Source organism: Bubalus kerabau, chromosome 15, assembly GCF_029407905.1.
Source record: "Bubalus kerabau isolate K-KA32 ecotype Philippines breed swamp buffalo chromosome 15, PCC_UOA_SB_1v2, whole genome shotgun sequence".
NCBI lineage: Eukaryota > Metazoa > Chordata > Mammalia > Artiodactyla > Bovidae > Bubalus > Bubalus kerabau.
In genome coordinates this window covers 14,256,522-14,274,604 of record NC_073638.1, presented here as the reverse complement: position 1 = coordinate 14,274,604, position 18,083 = coordinate 14,256,522, and the positions used below count along the sequence as shown (strand labels likewise).

The 18,083-nt window shown below is 40.0% G+C and overlaps 1 protein-coding gene across 1 annotated transcript in view; it reads right to left on the bottom strand.

Annotated features, from left to right (window-relative positions):
* Nucleotides 1–1,394: 1,394 nt before the first annotated feature.
* MAML2 (mastermind like transcriptional coactivator 2) overlaps nucleotides 1,395–18,083 on the bottom strand; it is a 404,965-nt gene continuing 388,276 nt past the window's right edge. The window contains exons 4-5 of the mRNA XM_055547720.1: nucleotides 10,910–11,021; nucleotides 1,395–5,880 (exon numbers count right to left, since the gene is read on the bottom strand). Coding sequence (XP_055403695.1) covers nucleotides 4,862–5,880; nucleotides 10,910–11,021 — 1,131 coding nt within the window. The 3' untranslated portion in view covers nucleotides 1,395–4,861. The remainder of the gene's footprint in view (nucleotides 5,881–10,909; nucleotides 11,022–18,083) is intronic.

The following is an 18,083-nucleotide window of genomic DNA, read 5'->3' as shown; positions in this document are numbered from 1 at the left end:
ATATTATACTGCCATTTAAAACTCACAAAAGTCCGTTATTATATATCCAGTGAAGTACACTACTCAAAGTATGGAATTTCTTCTCCCTGGTAGGCAAATATTTTATGAAATTCTATGATCTCACAAGAAAATGACCAATTACTATCACACCCCAGCTTTTGATTTTTAGGACTTGTATTTAGTAAATGGGCACCTACATCTATATTACTTTTCTATTTGTCTATAAACAATTTCTGGCTTATTTTTATGAAATCTCATTCTCATATGATTTAATTTTCAAGGAGAAGGATGCTTTGGTAAATAAAGTTGACTAGAAATCTGAAATTTTTCAAAAGGTTGATTGGACAGTGATTTCTGTATTTTGAAAATGATGCTTTGAGTCTTTTTGGTTAAGTTTCCACTTAGCTTTGGAAAAAAATCAATCACAAAGTTTTAGAGTTGGGAAGAAATGAGAATCATTCCAGCCCCAAGTCCTCATTTTAGAGTGAGGAAACACAGCCACAGAGATATAAAATGGAAATAGCGGACACACCGTTTAAGCCTGTGTACTGCCTTTGGAAAGAACAGAGGAAGCAGCTGAGCTTTCTCTCTCTTTTCACTCCTATGTCTACCCTCTTTCTTCTCAGGTATCCTTCCATCATACTAGGATTGATTTGATAATTTTAGAATTATATGTTTCATCTTTATTTTTGTTGTCTTTTACTTTTTTTTTTTGCACTTAAACTGGGTAGATTTTTTGGTATATGAATTTCATCCCAATGTATCTTTTAAAAGTAAAGTAAGGTTATAAATCATTTGCATATTATATATGTTGAAAATATATTTCTCCATTTGTCTTAGGCCAAGACAAGAATCCACTCTCAATGCAGGAGCTGAAGGACATGCGGGTTCGATTTCCTGGGTCAGGAAGATCTCCTGAAGGAGGGCCTAGTAACCCACTCCCGTATTCTTGCCTGGAGAGTCCCATGGACAGACGAGCCTGGCAGGCTACGGTCCATGGGGTTGCAAAGAGTCGGACATAATTGAAGCAACTTAGCAGGCAGGTAGGCAGTCTTTGTTTAGTACAGAAAAATTAAGTATTTGTGTGATGAAATCTGTTAATCTTTTTTTTAATTTGTTTTTTTATTGAAGGATAATTGCTTTACAGAATTTTGCTGTTTTCTGTCAAACCTCAACATTAGTCAGCCATAGGTATACATATATCCCCTCCCTTTTGAATCTCCCTCCCCACCCCACCCCTCTAGGTTGATACAGAACCCCTGTTTGAGTTTCCTGAGCCATCAGCAAATTCCCATTGGTTATCTATTTTACATATGGAAATGTAAGTTTCCATGTTACTCTTTCCATACATCTCACTCTCTCCTCTCCTCTCCCCATGACCATAAGTCTGTTCTCTATGTCTGTTTCTCCATTGTTGCCCTGTGAATAAATTCTTCAGTACCATTTTTCTAGATTCCATATATATGTGTTAGAATACAGCATTTATCTTTCTCTTTGATGCTGATTTTATTTGTTTACAACCTTCCAGAGTCATTGGACAGGCATTGGACATAAAATATCAATTTTATTATTGCTCCATTAATAATGCTAATAAAAAGGATAAGGTCACACATCTTTTTTTGGCAGAGGGGGGAGGGACAATGGAACCCCAACAACATATTTCAACAGTTGAGCAAGAAAATTTAACAGAATGGTTCCCCTTGTCTCCTGCAAAGGCCCATCTTTCTCTCAATCTCCATCTTTCTCTCAATCTCCTTGACTCCCAGGAAAGACTGTGTAAATATGCTCAGTGAGGCTGTGTTTACCTTGTTCGGTGTTCAGTCAGCCTGGCTGACCAAATGCCACACAGCAGGCCAGGCAAGGGTTTACCGTGCCTGAGAATTAGGCGATGTTTCTCCAGCACTTGGTAGCTGTTGTGCATGTGGGATCTTAATACAAACTTTCTAAGTGAAGCAAAGAATGTTGAAATGAGACAAGTCAACACTTCACTAGTAGTAGAAGCTTCCCAAAGAATAAATGTGCCCATCAGAACGTTCTGTGATAGTGTATTGTTGGTGACTGAAACATGATTTCATACAAGAGAACCACTTCAGAATTTTTTAAGCTATTTTTTTTTAACACATGAAATTATACACGATACAAAATACTTGTCTTACAAGTTGAAAGCTTTACAGTTATGGGTACAGTTACAGTAATGCAAGTAATATTAGTGCCTTCACTTAGAACAGAGTTATCTGTCTTCATTGGGCTTAACACAAAGCCAAGAATGAATTATTTGCTTAAATTACTTTCTACTCTTTGAATTAAAAAAAAAAAAAGGAAAAATTACTTCTACCTCATGGATACTGTGTCAGAATGATAAGCAGTGCCAACAATTAAGAAGTCTGGTATTTCTATAAAAGGGAGATTGCATTCCCATAGCCTTTAAGTTGTAAATCCTGAAGTTTTGGCTGCAAATGTCTATCAAATCGTCATTATCTCAGCTTACATCATCTTTGGTAATAGGCTGCCAACAAACAGAAACTATAGACTACACCGTTTTTTTCCAAAGAATCCTGTATTTTAATGAATAGCTGAATAAATAGACATTAATTATGAAATTCACATTAAGATAGAAGAAAATCCAAACATTCTGATTGCTTTATCTCTTAAATTTGATATCTACTACAAAAACATACTATTTATGTTAGGGTAAAAATAAGCTGAATCACAGGAGTGTAACTGGGACGTGCTGGCAGATATATATACAGTAACATGGAGGAGCCATAAAACAAAGTGTTCGTATGTACATAATTCTTCCTTACTTTTTTGCATGGAGAAACACTTGATTTATAAAAATGGGAAGACACACAGTAGACCACATGCAACAAGGACCGAGATACACTGTGCGCAGCAGAATAATCAAACAAGACACAAGAGCTATGGGTTTAAAACAGGATTTGGGAGCAGGGAAAAAAAAAAGGAAAGAGTTGAAACCTGGAATGCTTTCTTATTGAGGTTTCAGAATATAAATTTGTCTAACAAGCCTCTTGATAGTTTTCAAAAGTTCCCACTTGGCCATCTAGGGTGAAGAGTAAGAGCTAAAAATAAACCATCATATTATACAAAACTTTGTATATTAGCATACAAAAGGTAACAATTTACTTTTTGTATAAAATATAACCTTTTGATAGTATATTTATTTCACATATGTATAAATATAACCCAAAGAATATGCTTTAAGTATTTCTACCAAAATATTCTTTACAAAAGTTTACAAAACAAGTAATTTATTTATATTTACAGCCTAGCACAGAAAAGATTCTGGGCCAGTGATGTTGGTATTGTGTAAAAGAAAGAGAGTGCTTCTAGACATTTTAAAGATCACAAGAGGGCTTTGCAGAACTTTCAAAATGTGTTCTTTCTAGAACAAGTATCTAAAGAGTTATTAAATGATTTCAGTTAAATATCTTGTGATACTTGAATACGTGAGTGTATAACTAAACAGGCTAAAGGTAACCTGTGTTCCTCTGTAATGAGGAAAATGATAGTAATATTTTGCATACATCCCAAATCAGCATACATCTTCCCCATTTTACAGCTGATCTGTTACAATTCAGCAGGAACTCTTTCTTTGATACAGTGCTCTGCCCTGAGGGAGAAAACCTGGATATGAAGGGCCCATCTAGCATGTGGCATGATTCATCACATCAGGGACAACAGAATGAGCAGACTGCTCCTGACAGATCACATTCTATTTAGTTGTTCACCCAAATAATGTGTCTAAATAAGGCCAGATTGGGTTTTTTTGTCTCAATTACACTTTCCTTCAAACACTGTGAAATACATATGTACCCACCATCCCGGGTTGTGACCTTTTGCTTCTTATCTTCAACCAAAACATGACACTTTGTAATTTCAGTTTTGGTCTCTAAACTTCCTTTTCTTACAAATCTGTCTCTGACCATCAAAATAAGCAGAGCGGGCCAGGTTCGGTTTCACTCAGCGGGGACACTAACCAGCAGGCATCATCAACAATAAGCAACACCTCAGGTTATTTGTGGTTAATACATCTCCTTTAAAACAATGCCCAGTGGAGTGAAATCTGATGCAGACTGGTGTGCCCTAATATTTCAGTATGATTAGGACAGACCATAATTGAAGCTTAAGATTCAGAAACTGGGTTCGGAAACCGGTTGTGGAAAAAAGTTGACCAGCTCTGTGTTCCTGTTCCTCACTAGACACAGCATCTTGCTAAAGTACAGGATAGGTGGGAAAACTGAAAAAGTGAGGGATGAATCTGGGGAAGAAATTCTAGAGTCCGCTGGATATTCTCTGTGTTCTCCAGTTTTCCCTTACTTAGGACACTGGTTACTCCAAACAGATCTATAACATTTCAACCTACCCTGGAAGTTTTAAGAAACCTAAATGAAAAGAGTGGAGAGGTTAAACCACACATACATCTGTTGGAGCAGATTAAGGGATTTGTTGCTTGTTGCTTGGAACTAGTACCTCTGCGTGACATGGGGTTTAAACAAGCTACAAGTTCTATTACTTTTCTTTCAGGGAGAAAAGGAGCTTGGGAAGCCTATTTTACACAACTAATTGTACATCAACATCATCGTTCTGTTTGGATAAACTGGATACTGTCCTGGGGTTTAGACAGGCAAAGGTGATCCCAATGTTTTACTTCCAGGTTTGAAATTTCAAACAAGCATTTGGACCAAAACGTTCACCACTACAGTTACTTTCTGCTTTCCATTTTTAAGCCAAGGTATCTTCCTAGAGTCCAACTAAAAGGCAACAGTTTGGCCTTTCCAGAGTCCTTGTAAAATACTGCCTTCTGCTGCTTGGAGTTTGTGAACTGTCTCCCTCTTCTCCTCTAGGAGTTGTTCCCCAAGATTTCATCAAGATTGATGTCTTTCATCCAGTCATCATTACCAGGCTCTGTCTTCAATAAAGAATCGATGAAATCAGCATCACTGTTTAGGGCAGGGCCCATGTTATCAGTCTGCTGGTTGAGAAAGTCAAAAGCTAAGTCATTGCCATGGTCAGTTCCTTGAAATGCCCTGGAACTTTGGTTGGGTGAAGGAAAACCGCCGGCTGCCAGGGAGGGTGGCTGGCTGACTGTCCTCGACTGGCTCAGCCCTGTCCCTGCCTGGTTCATAGTCGGCAAAAGCTGCGTGCTTAGCTGATTTGGTCTGAGATTCAGACTTCGGAGCGGACCCATGTTTTGTCCATTTAGTGTCTGGCTCATTTGGCTCATGGGTCTCATTTGCACTGCTGGGGTTAACTGATTAGAAGGAGCCACTGCTCTCTGGGAAAACTGCTGGCTACCTACCGCCTGCTGCAGTGACTGGTTTGGAGCATAGGCTGTAGTCGTGCCCGTGGGGAAGCGCACTCCTGCAGACTTCAGCGCCTCCTGTTGTTTGGCTGTTGCCTCTTGAGAGGCCCAGTTAGGCGTTGCTGTGTTGGATGTGATCATTACATTCGACGTTCTCTGTGCTGGCATGCTGGCCATGCTGTGGGTTAAATTTGGTCTTAATTGTTGCGAATTGCCAACAGATCCAGCTCCAAAAGTGGCCACGTTATTATTATTATTATTACTGGGCCCTAAAGTGGGTGGCCGTGGCATCAGAGGGTTGTTTTGATTTGCTATCAGTTGGTTTGGGTTTCTTGGTTGGGTCAGTTGATTCATTCCTGAAGTGACACTGTATGTGCTGGGTTGGCTGCAAGGCAGGTTCCCATATATCCCTATGTTCTGAACGGCTGTGGGTAAGGACGGCATTCGTGTCCCGTGAGAAGTAGACATGAGGCTGGAATTTGGAGTTAAGATGGTGTGCGTTGAAACTGGGTTTGCCAAAGCCTGGTTAGAGTTTAAACTCACTGTTGATGAGCCACCTAAGAAAAAGAAGATAATTATGTTAGTTCAAAACAGCAGGTTATCTCCTCTCTTACAGCAGTTGACAATAGCTTATCAGCTCTGAGACTGCCTCTGGGTGTAAGAACTAAGTAAGAGAAATAACCATCACAGCATATTACATAAAAGGAATAAGACAGCTTTTGGGGGGAAGTATCACCCTAAGTTATCCCTTGGTCAAGAGTTTACACATTATAGAAAAAAAGACTGAAATAGAATGGTTCTATTTTTTAGGCTTTACTCTCCCTCTGGAAACACTGAGGAATGATAGTCAATTTTCCATTTTGAATTACCTTTACTCTATTTCAAGACCAAAGACTACAATGTTGACTTCCCAACTGTTGTAAAATCCATGCTACTGGTTATCCCAGGGTCCAAATTAGAACATGTGGATGTATCTTATACATGGCTACTAGATCAATGGTCCAAATCTATGGCCTTGAAAATCACGTCCAGTTTTCATCTTTATCATCCCCACTCAAGAATTTGCCACAAGATGGGTAAATTCCCATCTCTTCAAACATTTGGAATTGAGTGTAATCCCCGCTGCAGTGATTATTTCCATACAGAGAGCAGTCTGCTCTAGGAGGTATAGTTATCATGGCGTTGTTATCCACACACCATGAGCTACTTCCACTCATGCCATTTCCTTCTCACATGATGCCCTTCTTACTTCACCAAGCCCTATCTTTTCTTCAAAGGCTCAGGCCAAGGTCCAGGCTCCTTCGTTAAGCTTTCCCTGATATTCCAGCCTCCTCTCTCAAGCAGCGTTTGCTCTTTCAAGTTTTACGTAGCATTTAGCTTCTGTACTGGGAAATCCATGGAGCTGCAGTTGAGGCTACATCGATGCCTGTAAATGAGTGATTGAATGTGGGACTATTCAATCACAGCCTGCTAATTAGGGAGGCTCCACCTATCAGATAGTGATTGATCAATACACTGAAATCTTCCTGGCTTGGGGAGGTTAAAATCATCATGGGAAAGACATCTTGAGAGGTAAAAATGGAATGCCAGAAAGGTAAATAAAAGTGCCTGCTAGATGATAAGTTCCATGAGAGAAAGAATTTTTGCCTGTTTTGTTCACTATCATATTCTCGAACTGTAGTGGATGGTGCATTCAATTGATAATTATTGAATGAATGAATGAGACAATGAAACAAAGCTATAGCTTGGAAATCAGAGATACTGAGAAACAGATAATTAGACACATGTGAAAATCAGAATGGCAGTGTGTGAAAAGAGAATGGTTGCAATTATAACCCGAGGCTATCCCCTACTGCTTGAGGACAGCTAGCATGGTACACACCCTGAAAGACAGAAGTCCTTGCTGTTTGTTTAAAAATACCTGCTGCTAGACTACATTCCTCTTGAAGCAGGAGCAGTCTCTTGTGTCTCCTTGTATCTCCAGGTTTAGCACAGGGCCCTGTGTGTGTTTGCAGGGCAGTGTTTAATGAAGAGGGATCAGAGTCAGATAGGAGATACTTGGGCAATAACTCAGAGTTCACAGGATGCTAATGACATTAAGCAATATCATCTTGGTATCTGGAGGTTCCATGAAAAGGCAATTTCCATTATAGAAATGCTATGGAAACACTTCAGACACTTTAAAAATCACTCCCTGTAGATGCCTCTGATTTTAACAACATGCTCTGAAAAGGTTTGTGAGTAGAGCTGTGTTGTTGTTTTTTTTTCCCAAAAACATTTATTGTTAGGGTCACTTAAGTAGCAAACATCTGCGGTGACATTAGCATAGAATCAAGTTTTCAAAAATTCAACTTAATTCAGTTTTCCAAAGGTGATAGCCTGTAAGACCAAAGTCTAGGATGGTGATGGTTATAGAGTGAACATGTTGTATTAAGAGGACATCTTTCAAAAGTTGATATATATGGTTGGTGTTATTAAGTCTTTTTTTTTCTTTTCAAAATTTGTACCCTTTATTTAGGTTACTTTACACTCTTAAAAATTATTCATTTATTTATCAAAGTATTTTTTAAATGAGTATAATTGCTTTACAGTGTGTGCACACACACGTTATTTATTAAAATTTATTAATTATTTATCATGTAAAGTATCTTTTAAATTGGAGTATAAGTGCTTTACAATGTTGTCTTAGTTTCTGCTGATGACATGATCAGCTATATGTATACATATATCCCCTTCTTCTCAAGCCTCCCTCCCACTCCCCCATCCTACCCCTCTTGAAAGCTATATTTTTAAACAATCAGAGAAGAGAGAATTTCCATAAAGATCACAAAATATTAATCACAGTTACTATTTAGAGGCTCCTGATATGTGGTAGAAATTGTTCTAGGTGCTTTTCATACAGCATTTCTAAGATTAACATCTGGCCGAAGTGACTATTATTGTCCTGAGATTGAAATAAAGAATGTTAAAAGAGTTTGTGTTGTGCTTGATGTTTATTTCATTCTTAGAAGACATGGGAAATACAGCACTCTAGTGCAGTGATTCTTACCCATCTGGGAGTTAGCAGCTAAGGATGCCTCCCTTACCAAATGCCCATACACTGTGGAAGAGACTTAGAGGTTGAAATAATCAACCTCCATGTCTTCCTTAGAAACACAGCCTTCATTTTGCAGCAATGTGCCTAGCTGAAAAGCCACAATTTGCCAATCTTCTTTGCTGATGGGGTGGGGGTGGGGGGATCCATGTGAATAAATTCTGGCTAAAAGCAGAAGTTACTAGTTGAGTATCCCAAAAAAACCTACTTTGAAAAGGGAACCTGATTCCTTTGGAAGGCCATTTTACCTTTTCCCTTCTTTCATCTTTCTACCTGGAATATGGACATGAAGCTGGGTGATGTGGTGGCCACCAGGCAACCCTTACCATGGAAGCTACATGCTCAAGAAGGCGGAATAGAAAACAAAGAAGCCTGGACCCCTGACAACACCATAGAGCCACCAGCCAGCCTCTCCCTGCTCTCGCTGGGAATCTCATATGGCTGGGAAAAGAAAAGCCCAAACATTTGCTTCGAATGTGACATAATATTTCAAAGTGTGCTTAGCTTACCCCAAGCCCACTGGTGGGCTAAGAAGGCTGTGGTATAAGAAGCCTTCAACCTCCTTGAGGACAGACTCAAACAGAGAATCCTGTTTTTGCCCTGAGGCAAAGCAATCTTAGAGGATGGAATACATATGTCCCATTCCTGACTTTAGTGGAAGGAGGCAATCTGGTGCATTTGAAGGAGTTTAAATAAACTAGAACGACATATTGATTACTACATTTTAACAGGATCAGAAAAGAGTAATGAACAGAAATATTCACAGCCCCTCCCTCTTTAGAGCATCTCCTTTATGGTTTCCTGGACAGATGAAGGTAACAGGTAAAGTAGAGAGAATCTGGGACACTCAAGGACAAGCTTAATTTACATGAGAAGGTACAGAGTTCTGGACAGAAAAGACTGGAATAGATGCTGACTAGGAGAAAGCAGGGGCCACACAGGCTAGGTTTGAGAGAGATTTTTTAGAGTTCAGAGAGTGGAAGGAGAGAGATTTTAGGGGTAGTATCTGTCATCTATGTTGTATTGGGAGATCCATTAAGAAGTTTTGCTTTATATATACATCAGTTCAGTTCAGTCACTCAGTCGTGTCCGACTCTTTGCGACCCCATGAATCGCAGCACGCCAGTCCTCCCTGTCCATCACCAACTCCCGGAGTTTACCCAAACTCATGTTGTTCAAGTCCGTGACGCCATCCAGCCATCTCATCCTCTGTCGTCCCCTTCTCCTCCTGCCCCCAATCCCTCCCAGCATCAGGGTCTTTTCCAATGAGTCAAATCTTTGCATGAGGTGGCCAAAGTACTGGAGTTTCAGCTTTAGCATCAGTCCTTCCAATGAACATCCAGGACCGATCTCCTTTAGAATGGACTGGTTGGATCTCCTTGCAGTCCAAGGGACTCTCAAGAGTCTTCTCCAACACCACAGTTCAAAAGCATCAATTCTTCGGTGCTCAGCCTTCTTCACAGTCCAACTCTCACATCCATACATGACCACTGGAAAAACCATAGCCTTGACTAGATGGACCTTTGTTGGCAAAGTAATGTCTCTGCTTTTGAATATGCTATCTAGGTTGATCATAACTTTTCTTCCAAGGAGTAAGCGTCTTTTAATTTCATGGCTGCAGTCACCATCTGCAGTGATTTTGGAGCCCCCAAAAATAAAGTCTGACACTGTTTCCACTGTTTCCTCATCTATTTCCCATGAAGTGATGGGACCAGATGCCATGATCTTAGTTTTCTGAATGTTATATACATAGCTTTATATATACATATATATATCAAACCCAGGTTTGATATATATATATATATATATATATATATATATATATATATATATATGGCTGCACTAAATCTTAGTTGCAGCAGGCCAACTCCTCATTGAGACATGTGGGATTTTAATTCCCTGACCAAGGATCAAACCTGGGTCCCAGGCATTGGGAGCTAGGGGCCTTAACCACTGCACCACCAGGGAAGTCCCTTGCTTTATATTTTACATGTAACCCACTTTTGGTATTTTTGAGAGACTTCCTAAAGACGTAATTTGCTTTTCAATTATTTTTTGGTAATAGGGCTATTTGTCTTAAGGATTTGAGCCCAAAGTGGAGACAGAAAGATTGGACTCTATGCAAATAACAAATGGGACCGTGAGGGTGAAATATCTGCTTATCTTAACACTGTCTGGGTCAAAATACACTGTTGGGAGAAGAATGGTTGAACCAAGCATTTAGAAAATATTTATGCTTTTTAGACTTTCAGAGGTAATCTGAGAGCAGTGAAAACTCTGAATGAGGAACAAAAATAAGTTAGAAAAACTTGATGCTTGGACTAAAAAATAGTCCAATTTGGTCCTGATTGAAAGTTAAATGGGAGCTAGAGAAGGAGTCTAAGAAAGATGTTACAATTAAATATGAAATGAGGAAAGGAGGGAATATTAACAGCTGAACAGTTTTCTTCTTTTCACAGTTAGGATTTTTATTAATTTTTAAGAACACTTACCAGAATACTGAGCAGTTGGTTGCATGTTGCCCACATTTCTTCTTTGGTCTTTATAATCTGGTGGTGGCCTTGTCAAATGTCTGTTTATCTGATCTTGTGGAGCAATTTTCTCCTAGAAAACACAAATGAAAATATAATAAACTGCATTGTTAGTTTCTCACTTGTAAAAATGTATAGATTGTGATTCAAAAAGGTAAGAATATTATTATTCAAAAGGTAACAAATTCTGAATAAACACTGTTACTCAAAAGGTAAGAACAATTTTGCAGTCATAGGTAAGAATCATGGATCTTAGTTGGTTGTTTTTTTTTTTTTTTTTTTCCATGTTTCAAGCCAGTGGCGAATCATGGACCTTATTTAGAAACTGATCTTTTAGATTTCAATTTCCTTCATAAAAGTTTAGTTTCTACCTCTGGTTAACATTCAACATGTGTTTTGAGTCTAGTAACTACTCTCATTTTCTTTACTTTGCAATTAGCTTTCAGAGAGGACAGATTTTCTGTGACTTCAGAGACAGGTATTTCTATTTTGTAGCACACCTGATATATTTTTTGTACTTTATGTACTTCTGGTCCCACCATGTATGGAAGGTATAGGAAAAAGACTGTCAGGTAAAATGCAGGACACTCAGGTATTCTGTGTTTTTATTTGCTAAATTTGGCAACCTGAGAGAGAGGAGGAGATAACCTATCAGATAACTGACAGGCATTCTGTGCATATTATCTCATTTTCCCTTTCATAAGGTTGATTGCTGCTGCTGCTGCTGCTAAGTCGCTTCAGTCGTGTCTGACTCTGTGCGACCCCATAGACGGCAGCCCACCAGGCTCCCCCGTCCCTGGGATTCTCCAGGCAAAAACACTGATCCTACTTAATCGATAAGGAATGGAAGTGTTAGGTAGGAAGTTAGGCCTGAGGGGTGGCCTGGCCCAGAGGATGCAAGCTGATCTCTAAACCCCACCCCAGACACGCCCCAATGCGTCACTGGAGAACTCACAGATACGCTACAAAATAACCAGAGATGGGTCCAACTCCTGCGCATGCACCCTACGCAGCCAGTAGATTAAAAACTAACCAGTGGGGCTTCTCCAACTCCTGTGCATGGCCATTGATGCAAAGTTGTGTCCTCAAGGGACCTTAGGCAGCCGGGAGCCTATTAAAGATTCATAAATAGTCTATATACACATGCATCTGATTATAACAGGCTGAATTACGGGAAGGACAACCTGTTGTTATGTAACTCGCAACTGTCAATCAAAACCGTCAGTCCACGCTCACCTAAATGAATATGTAAAAGCCGCGTCTTTAACAACTTCCCCCACCCCGCCCCCACCTCATCACTCTGGCCCCAGTACCTCTCTTGGCTTGGCCCACCTCTCTCTTGACGTTCTCTTTCTGCTCTTTCTATTCTTCCTTCAATAAACTTGTTTCGGCCATGGGTAAGACCTCAGCTTCTTCTCTGTGTCTTTACCAAGGCCCACCGAGGGAGGGTCCTCTTCGACCTCCCCAAATCCATGAACAGAATCTTCCTTAGGTTGAGTAACTTGTCCAAGATCACACAGTAGCAGAACTGAAACCCAATCCTGAGTCAAAAACTTAGGCTTTCTGATCACATGATACAAGGGTCTCTTGCTGCTTCGTTTCTCTGCCACCCCATTCTCAGAGTCCAGACATTTCCCAGATTCCCTTCTTTTCTTCTTTCTGGTATGAGTCCCCTTTAGATCTTTAGAGTAGGTGAGTTTGGAAGTGAACAGAGGAAATAGGGGCATTGTTTTTATAAGAGGCCAAGTGTTCGTCGCTCAGTTGTGTCTGAATCTTTGTGACCCCATGGACTGAAGCCCATCAGGCTCCTCTGTCCATGGAATTCTCTAGGCAAGAATACTGGACTGAGTTGCCCTTCCCTTCTCCAGGGGAACTTCCCAACCCACCAATCGAACCGGGGTCTCCCGAGTTGCAGGCACATTCTTTATCATCTGAGCCACCTGGGAAGGCCCATATAAGTCCAAAGAATACCACAAATGTAGCAGGGAAGAACAAATCTAACTCCATGTTAGCTCTGCTCCTTTTTGCTTTAACCTTTGTGCTCTGTTGGCTGTGCTTAGTCATGATGGCGCTGCACCTTCTGTAAAAGAATGTTGCCTAGAGCCTGAAATATACGAGATATCCCGTTCTCAGGATGCTGATCTTTGAGTCCATTCATACAGAGATAAAAAATTGCAGAACAGAGAATAACATCTGTCTTGTTAGAGGTTTTCAGGAACATTGTCACCTGACCTACCTGGACAGTTGCAAAAACAAAGAATTCGGACACCGAGACATTTACCATAACTGACCACTCTCTCCCTCAACCTTGCCTTTAGAAGTGCTTTGCTGAAAGCCTCCTGGGGTTTTGGAGTTTGGGGGCATGAGCCACCTGTCTCCTTGGCCCTGCAATAAATCTTTCTCTGCTCCAAGCTCTGACGTTTTGTGTTGCTTGGACTCACTGTGTGTCAGGCACATGGATTTGCATTCAGTAACAGGAACACACCTGTTGGGTTTACTATTCATTGGAGGGAGGACGAAAACACATCATGAGGGACAACCCAGTGTCTCAGCAGAACTGTATTAGAATATTACAGGATTGGGGCTTTGATTAGGTGACTTAGGGAGGGTCTAAGGTAGAGAGGATTTGCTCTAGGTTGTAAGCTATCAGAAAGTGAGGTCGATCCTATCACTGAGTAAAGAACTATTTGTCATGCATTCAGCAAAAGATGGGAAATTTTCCTATTTTGTTAGTTGCACAGTGACCTTGTTTATGTCAGTTTGTAGACAAAATTATGAAGTGGCCTTCTTTTGTCTCATTTTATCATGGTCTCAGAGCAATACTGTCTGAGCTTCGTATTCTGTAAAATTGTTTAAGTCCAACAGAAAACAAAATAGCCTGGCTGTGAGTTTCATATCAGTTCTGGACATCAGGAAATGCTTTTGTCTTTCTCAGTATGGATCAGGAAGATTTTAGAATGTTGCACTGCAACTTTACATGAAGCTCAAAGACTTGAGCTTTAAATGAAGCTCAATTTTTCGAAGACAAAAATAATTGGCATAGGTTCAGTTCAGTTCAGTCGCTCAGTCGTGTCCAACTCTTTGCGACCCCATGGACTGCAGCATGCCAGGCCTCCCTGTCCATCACCAATTCCTGGAGTTTACTCAAACTCATGTCCGTCCAATTGGTGATGTCATCCAGCCATCTCATCCTCTGTCATCCCCTTCTTCCGCCTTCAATCTTTCCCAGCATCAGGATCTTTTCCAATGAGTCAGTTCTTCGCACCAGGTAGGCAAAGTATTGGAGTTTCAGCTCCAACATCAATCCTTCCAATGAATATTCAGAACTGATTTCCTTTAGGATTGACTGGTTGGATTTCCTTGCAGTCCAGGGACTCTCAAGAGTCTTCTCCAACACCACAGTTCAAAAGTATCAATTCTTTGGCGCTCAGCCTTCTTTATGGTCCACTCTCACATCCATACATGACTACTGGAAAACCACAGCTTTGACTAGATGGACTTTTGTTGGGAAAGTAATGTCTCTGTTTTTTAATATGCTGTCTAGGTTGGTCATAGCTTTTCTTCCAAGGAGTAAGCGTCTTTTAATTTCATGGTCTTGTCACCATCTGCAGTGATTTTGGAGCCCAAGAAAATAAAGTCTGTCACTGTTTTCATTGTTTCCCCATCTATTTGTCATGACGTGATGGTACAGAATGATATGATCTTAGTTTTTCGAATGTTGAGTTTTAAGCCAGCTTTTTCACTCTCCTCTTTCACTTTCATCAAGAGGCTCTTCAGTTCATCCTTTCTACCATAAGGGTGGTGTCATCTGAATATCTGAGGTTATTGATATTTCTCCCTGCAGTCTTGATTCCAGCCTGTGCTTCATCCAGCCCAGCATTTCTCATGATGTACTCTGCATATAGGTTAAATAAGCAGGGTGACAATGTACAGCCTTTATGTACTCCTTTTCCAATTTGGAGCCAGTCTGCTGTTCCATGTCCAATTCTAACTGTTGCTTCTTGTCCTGCATACAGATTTCTCAGGAAGGCAAGGTGGTCTGGTATTTAAGAATTTTCCATCTCTTTAAGAATTTCCATAGTTTGTTGTGATCCACACAGTCAAAGGCTTTGGTGTAATCAATAAAGCAGAAGTAGATGTTTTTCTGGAACTCTCTTGCTTTTTCCATGATCCAGCAGATGTTGGCATTTGATGTCTGGTTTCTCCACCTTTTCTAAATCCAGCTTGAACATCTGGAAGTTCTTGGTTCACATACTGTTGAAGCATATGTTGGAGAATTTTGAGCATTAGTTTGCGAGCGTGTGAGATGAGTGCAATTGTGTGGTAGTTTGAACATCCTTTGGCATAGCCTTTCTTTGCAATTGAAATGAAAACCTTTGCAGTCCTGTGGCCACTGCTGAGTTTTCCAAATTTGCTGGCATATTGAGGGCAGCACTTTCACAGCATCATCTTTTAGCTTAACTGGAATCCCATCATCTCCACTAGCTTTGTTCGTAGTGATGCTTCCTAAGGTCCCCTTGACTTCACATTCCAGGATATCTGGCTCTAGTTGAGTGACCACACCATCATGGTCATCTGGGTCATGAAGATCTTTTTTGTACAGTTCTTCTGTGTATTCTTTTCACCTTTTCTTAATATCTTCTGCTTCTGTTAGGTCCATACCATTTCTGTCCTTTTTTGTGCCCATCTTTGCATGAAATGTTCCCTTGGAATCTCTGATTTTCTTGAAGAGATATCTAGTCTTTCCCATCCTATTGTTTTCCTCTATTTTTTGCATTGATCACTGAGGAAGGCTTTCTTATCTCTCCTTGCTATTCTTTGGAACTCTGCATTCAAATGGGGTATCTTTCCTTTTCTCCTTTGCCTTTAGCTTCTCTTCTTTTCACAGCTATTTGTAAGGCCTCTTCAGACAATCATTTTGCCTTTTTGCATTTCTTTTCCTTGGAGATGGTCTTAATCACTGCCTCCTGTACAATGTCAGGAACCTCTGTCCACAGTTCTTCAGGCACTCTGTCTATCAGATCTAATCCCTTGAATCTATTTGTCACTTCCACTGTATAATCGTAAGGGATTTGATTTAGGTCATATCTGAACGGTTTAGTGGTTTTCCCTACTTTCCTTAATTTAAGTCTGAATTTGGCAATAAGGAGTTCATGATCGGAGCCATAGTCAGCTCCTGGTCTTGTTTTTGCTGACTGTATAGAGCTTCTCCATCTTTGGCTGCAAAGAATATGATCAATCTGATTTTGATGTTGACCATCTGGTGATGTCGATGCATAGAGTCATCTCCTTTGTTGTTGGAAGAGAGTGTTTGCTATGACCGGGGCATTCTCTTGGCAAAACTCAGTTAGCCTTTGCCCTGTTTCATTTTGTACTCCAAGGCCAAACTTGCCTGTTACTCCAATTATCTCTTGACTTCCTACTTTGCATTCCAGTCCCCTATGATGAAAAGGACATCTTTTCTGGGTGTTAGTTCTAGAAGGTCTTGTAGGTCTTCATAGAACCATTCAAATTCAGCGTTTTTGATGTTATTGCTTGGGGCAAAACCTTGGCTTATTGTGGTATTGCATGGTTTGCCTTGGAAACGAACAGAGATCATCTGTTGTTTTTGTGATTGCATCCAAGTACTGCTTTTCAGACTCTTCTTGACTGAGATGGCTACTCCATGTCTTCTAAGGGATTCTTGCTCACAATAGTAGATACAATATAGTTACAGAAAATTCAATAAATAGAAAAGAAAACCTTGTAACAGATGGGTAAATTAGATGGAAGTCAAATGTGGGCTACCTAATTTAGAACCCACTTAAACCATGTATTTCTCAGTTTCCCATCAAATTCCAAACCTTCTAAGTTGAATAAATCAACTATAAAGGGGGAAAAAAAAGTGGCTTTAAAACAACAACAAACCAAATTCAAATTCTTGTTTCAAAGGAGAAAGACTTGAAAGGCTCAGAGGGAATTTGGGGCATCAAGTAATTCATATAAAACACAATTTTGATGAGCTAAGTGTAAATGAATCAGAAACATATGGATTACATTTCTTTTAAACATGGGTTTACAAATTAAGGGAAAAAGTGGTTGGTGAAACTCTTTCTGGTTTTGCCCAAACCCTAAATGTTCAAGAAACAGCTGAGATGTTCCATGAACCCAAATGTGGCAATATTCAACCATTCCTGCTGTAAACTATTGTGCAAGCTGAGAGTTTTGATTTTTATGCCAAGCATGGGACTTTCTGAAGTCTTCTCTTTTTCAGAAGCATCCATCCTATTTTCTTATGTAATTAGGTGTTTCTGTTCAAGCAAACAGAATTCATGCACACACACACATGTGATAATTAGGCCCTTGGTTCTCCATTAAGGACTAGATTTCAAATCTGGGTTTATTTTTGTGTCTATTCAACCTACTTATTGATGTTTTGTTCTCCTGAGGGGTTACTTAGGTTGTTCAAAGAGTAACATATAGTAACATATGTATCTCTGGAACCTGAGTTTCTTAAAGTACTTGTTCACAAATGAGCTAGAGTTCATGGCCTTAAACATGGGCTGTGATAGAACTGCCATCTTGTCACCTTATGGTGCTCCCTTTGTGGTGAAGAGCAGCAAAGACAAGACTCCAACACTGAATGAAGATGGCTCTGTTCGCAAGAGAATGACATCCCCAGTCTAAGCAAGTGGAAACCCACAGGCCACCCCTGTGAATTATTTCTGTGCAACATGAAATTTAACTTCACAACCAGTGTCTCATATTCTGATATCTTGAACCCAAAAAGCGAACATAGAAATCATCTTCTGTTGCCCATATCTGTCTTGCTTCAGTATTGCCATCTCAAAATGTAAAATGTGGATAATTCTAGGACCTCCCTCAAACTCCCCTTGAAAGGATTAATCCTTTTAATTCTGTAAAAACTCAGCATGGTGCCTGACACATAGTAGGTACACAAAACACGTTGGTGATTCTGATGCCCATTGTTAACAAGTTCTACTCATCTCTCTTCTTTGTGTCTCACTGGTGGGAGAATAATAGAGAATAAGGATAATACACTTTTGTGAGAAAAATGTCTCAATTTAGGCGCCTATCTAGCCTTGCCAACTGACTGCAAATGACTACAAAGCATATGCTAATGTAAAGTGGCATC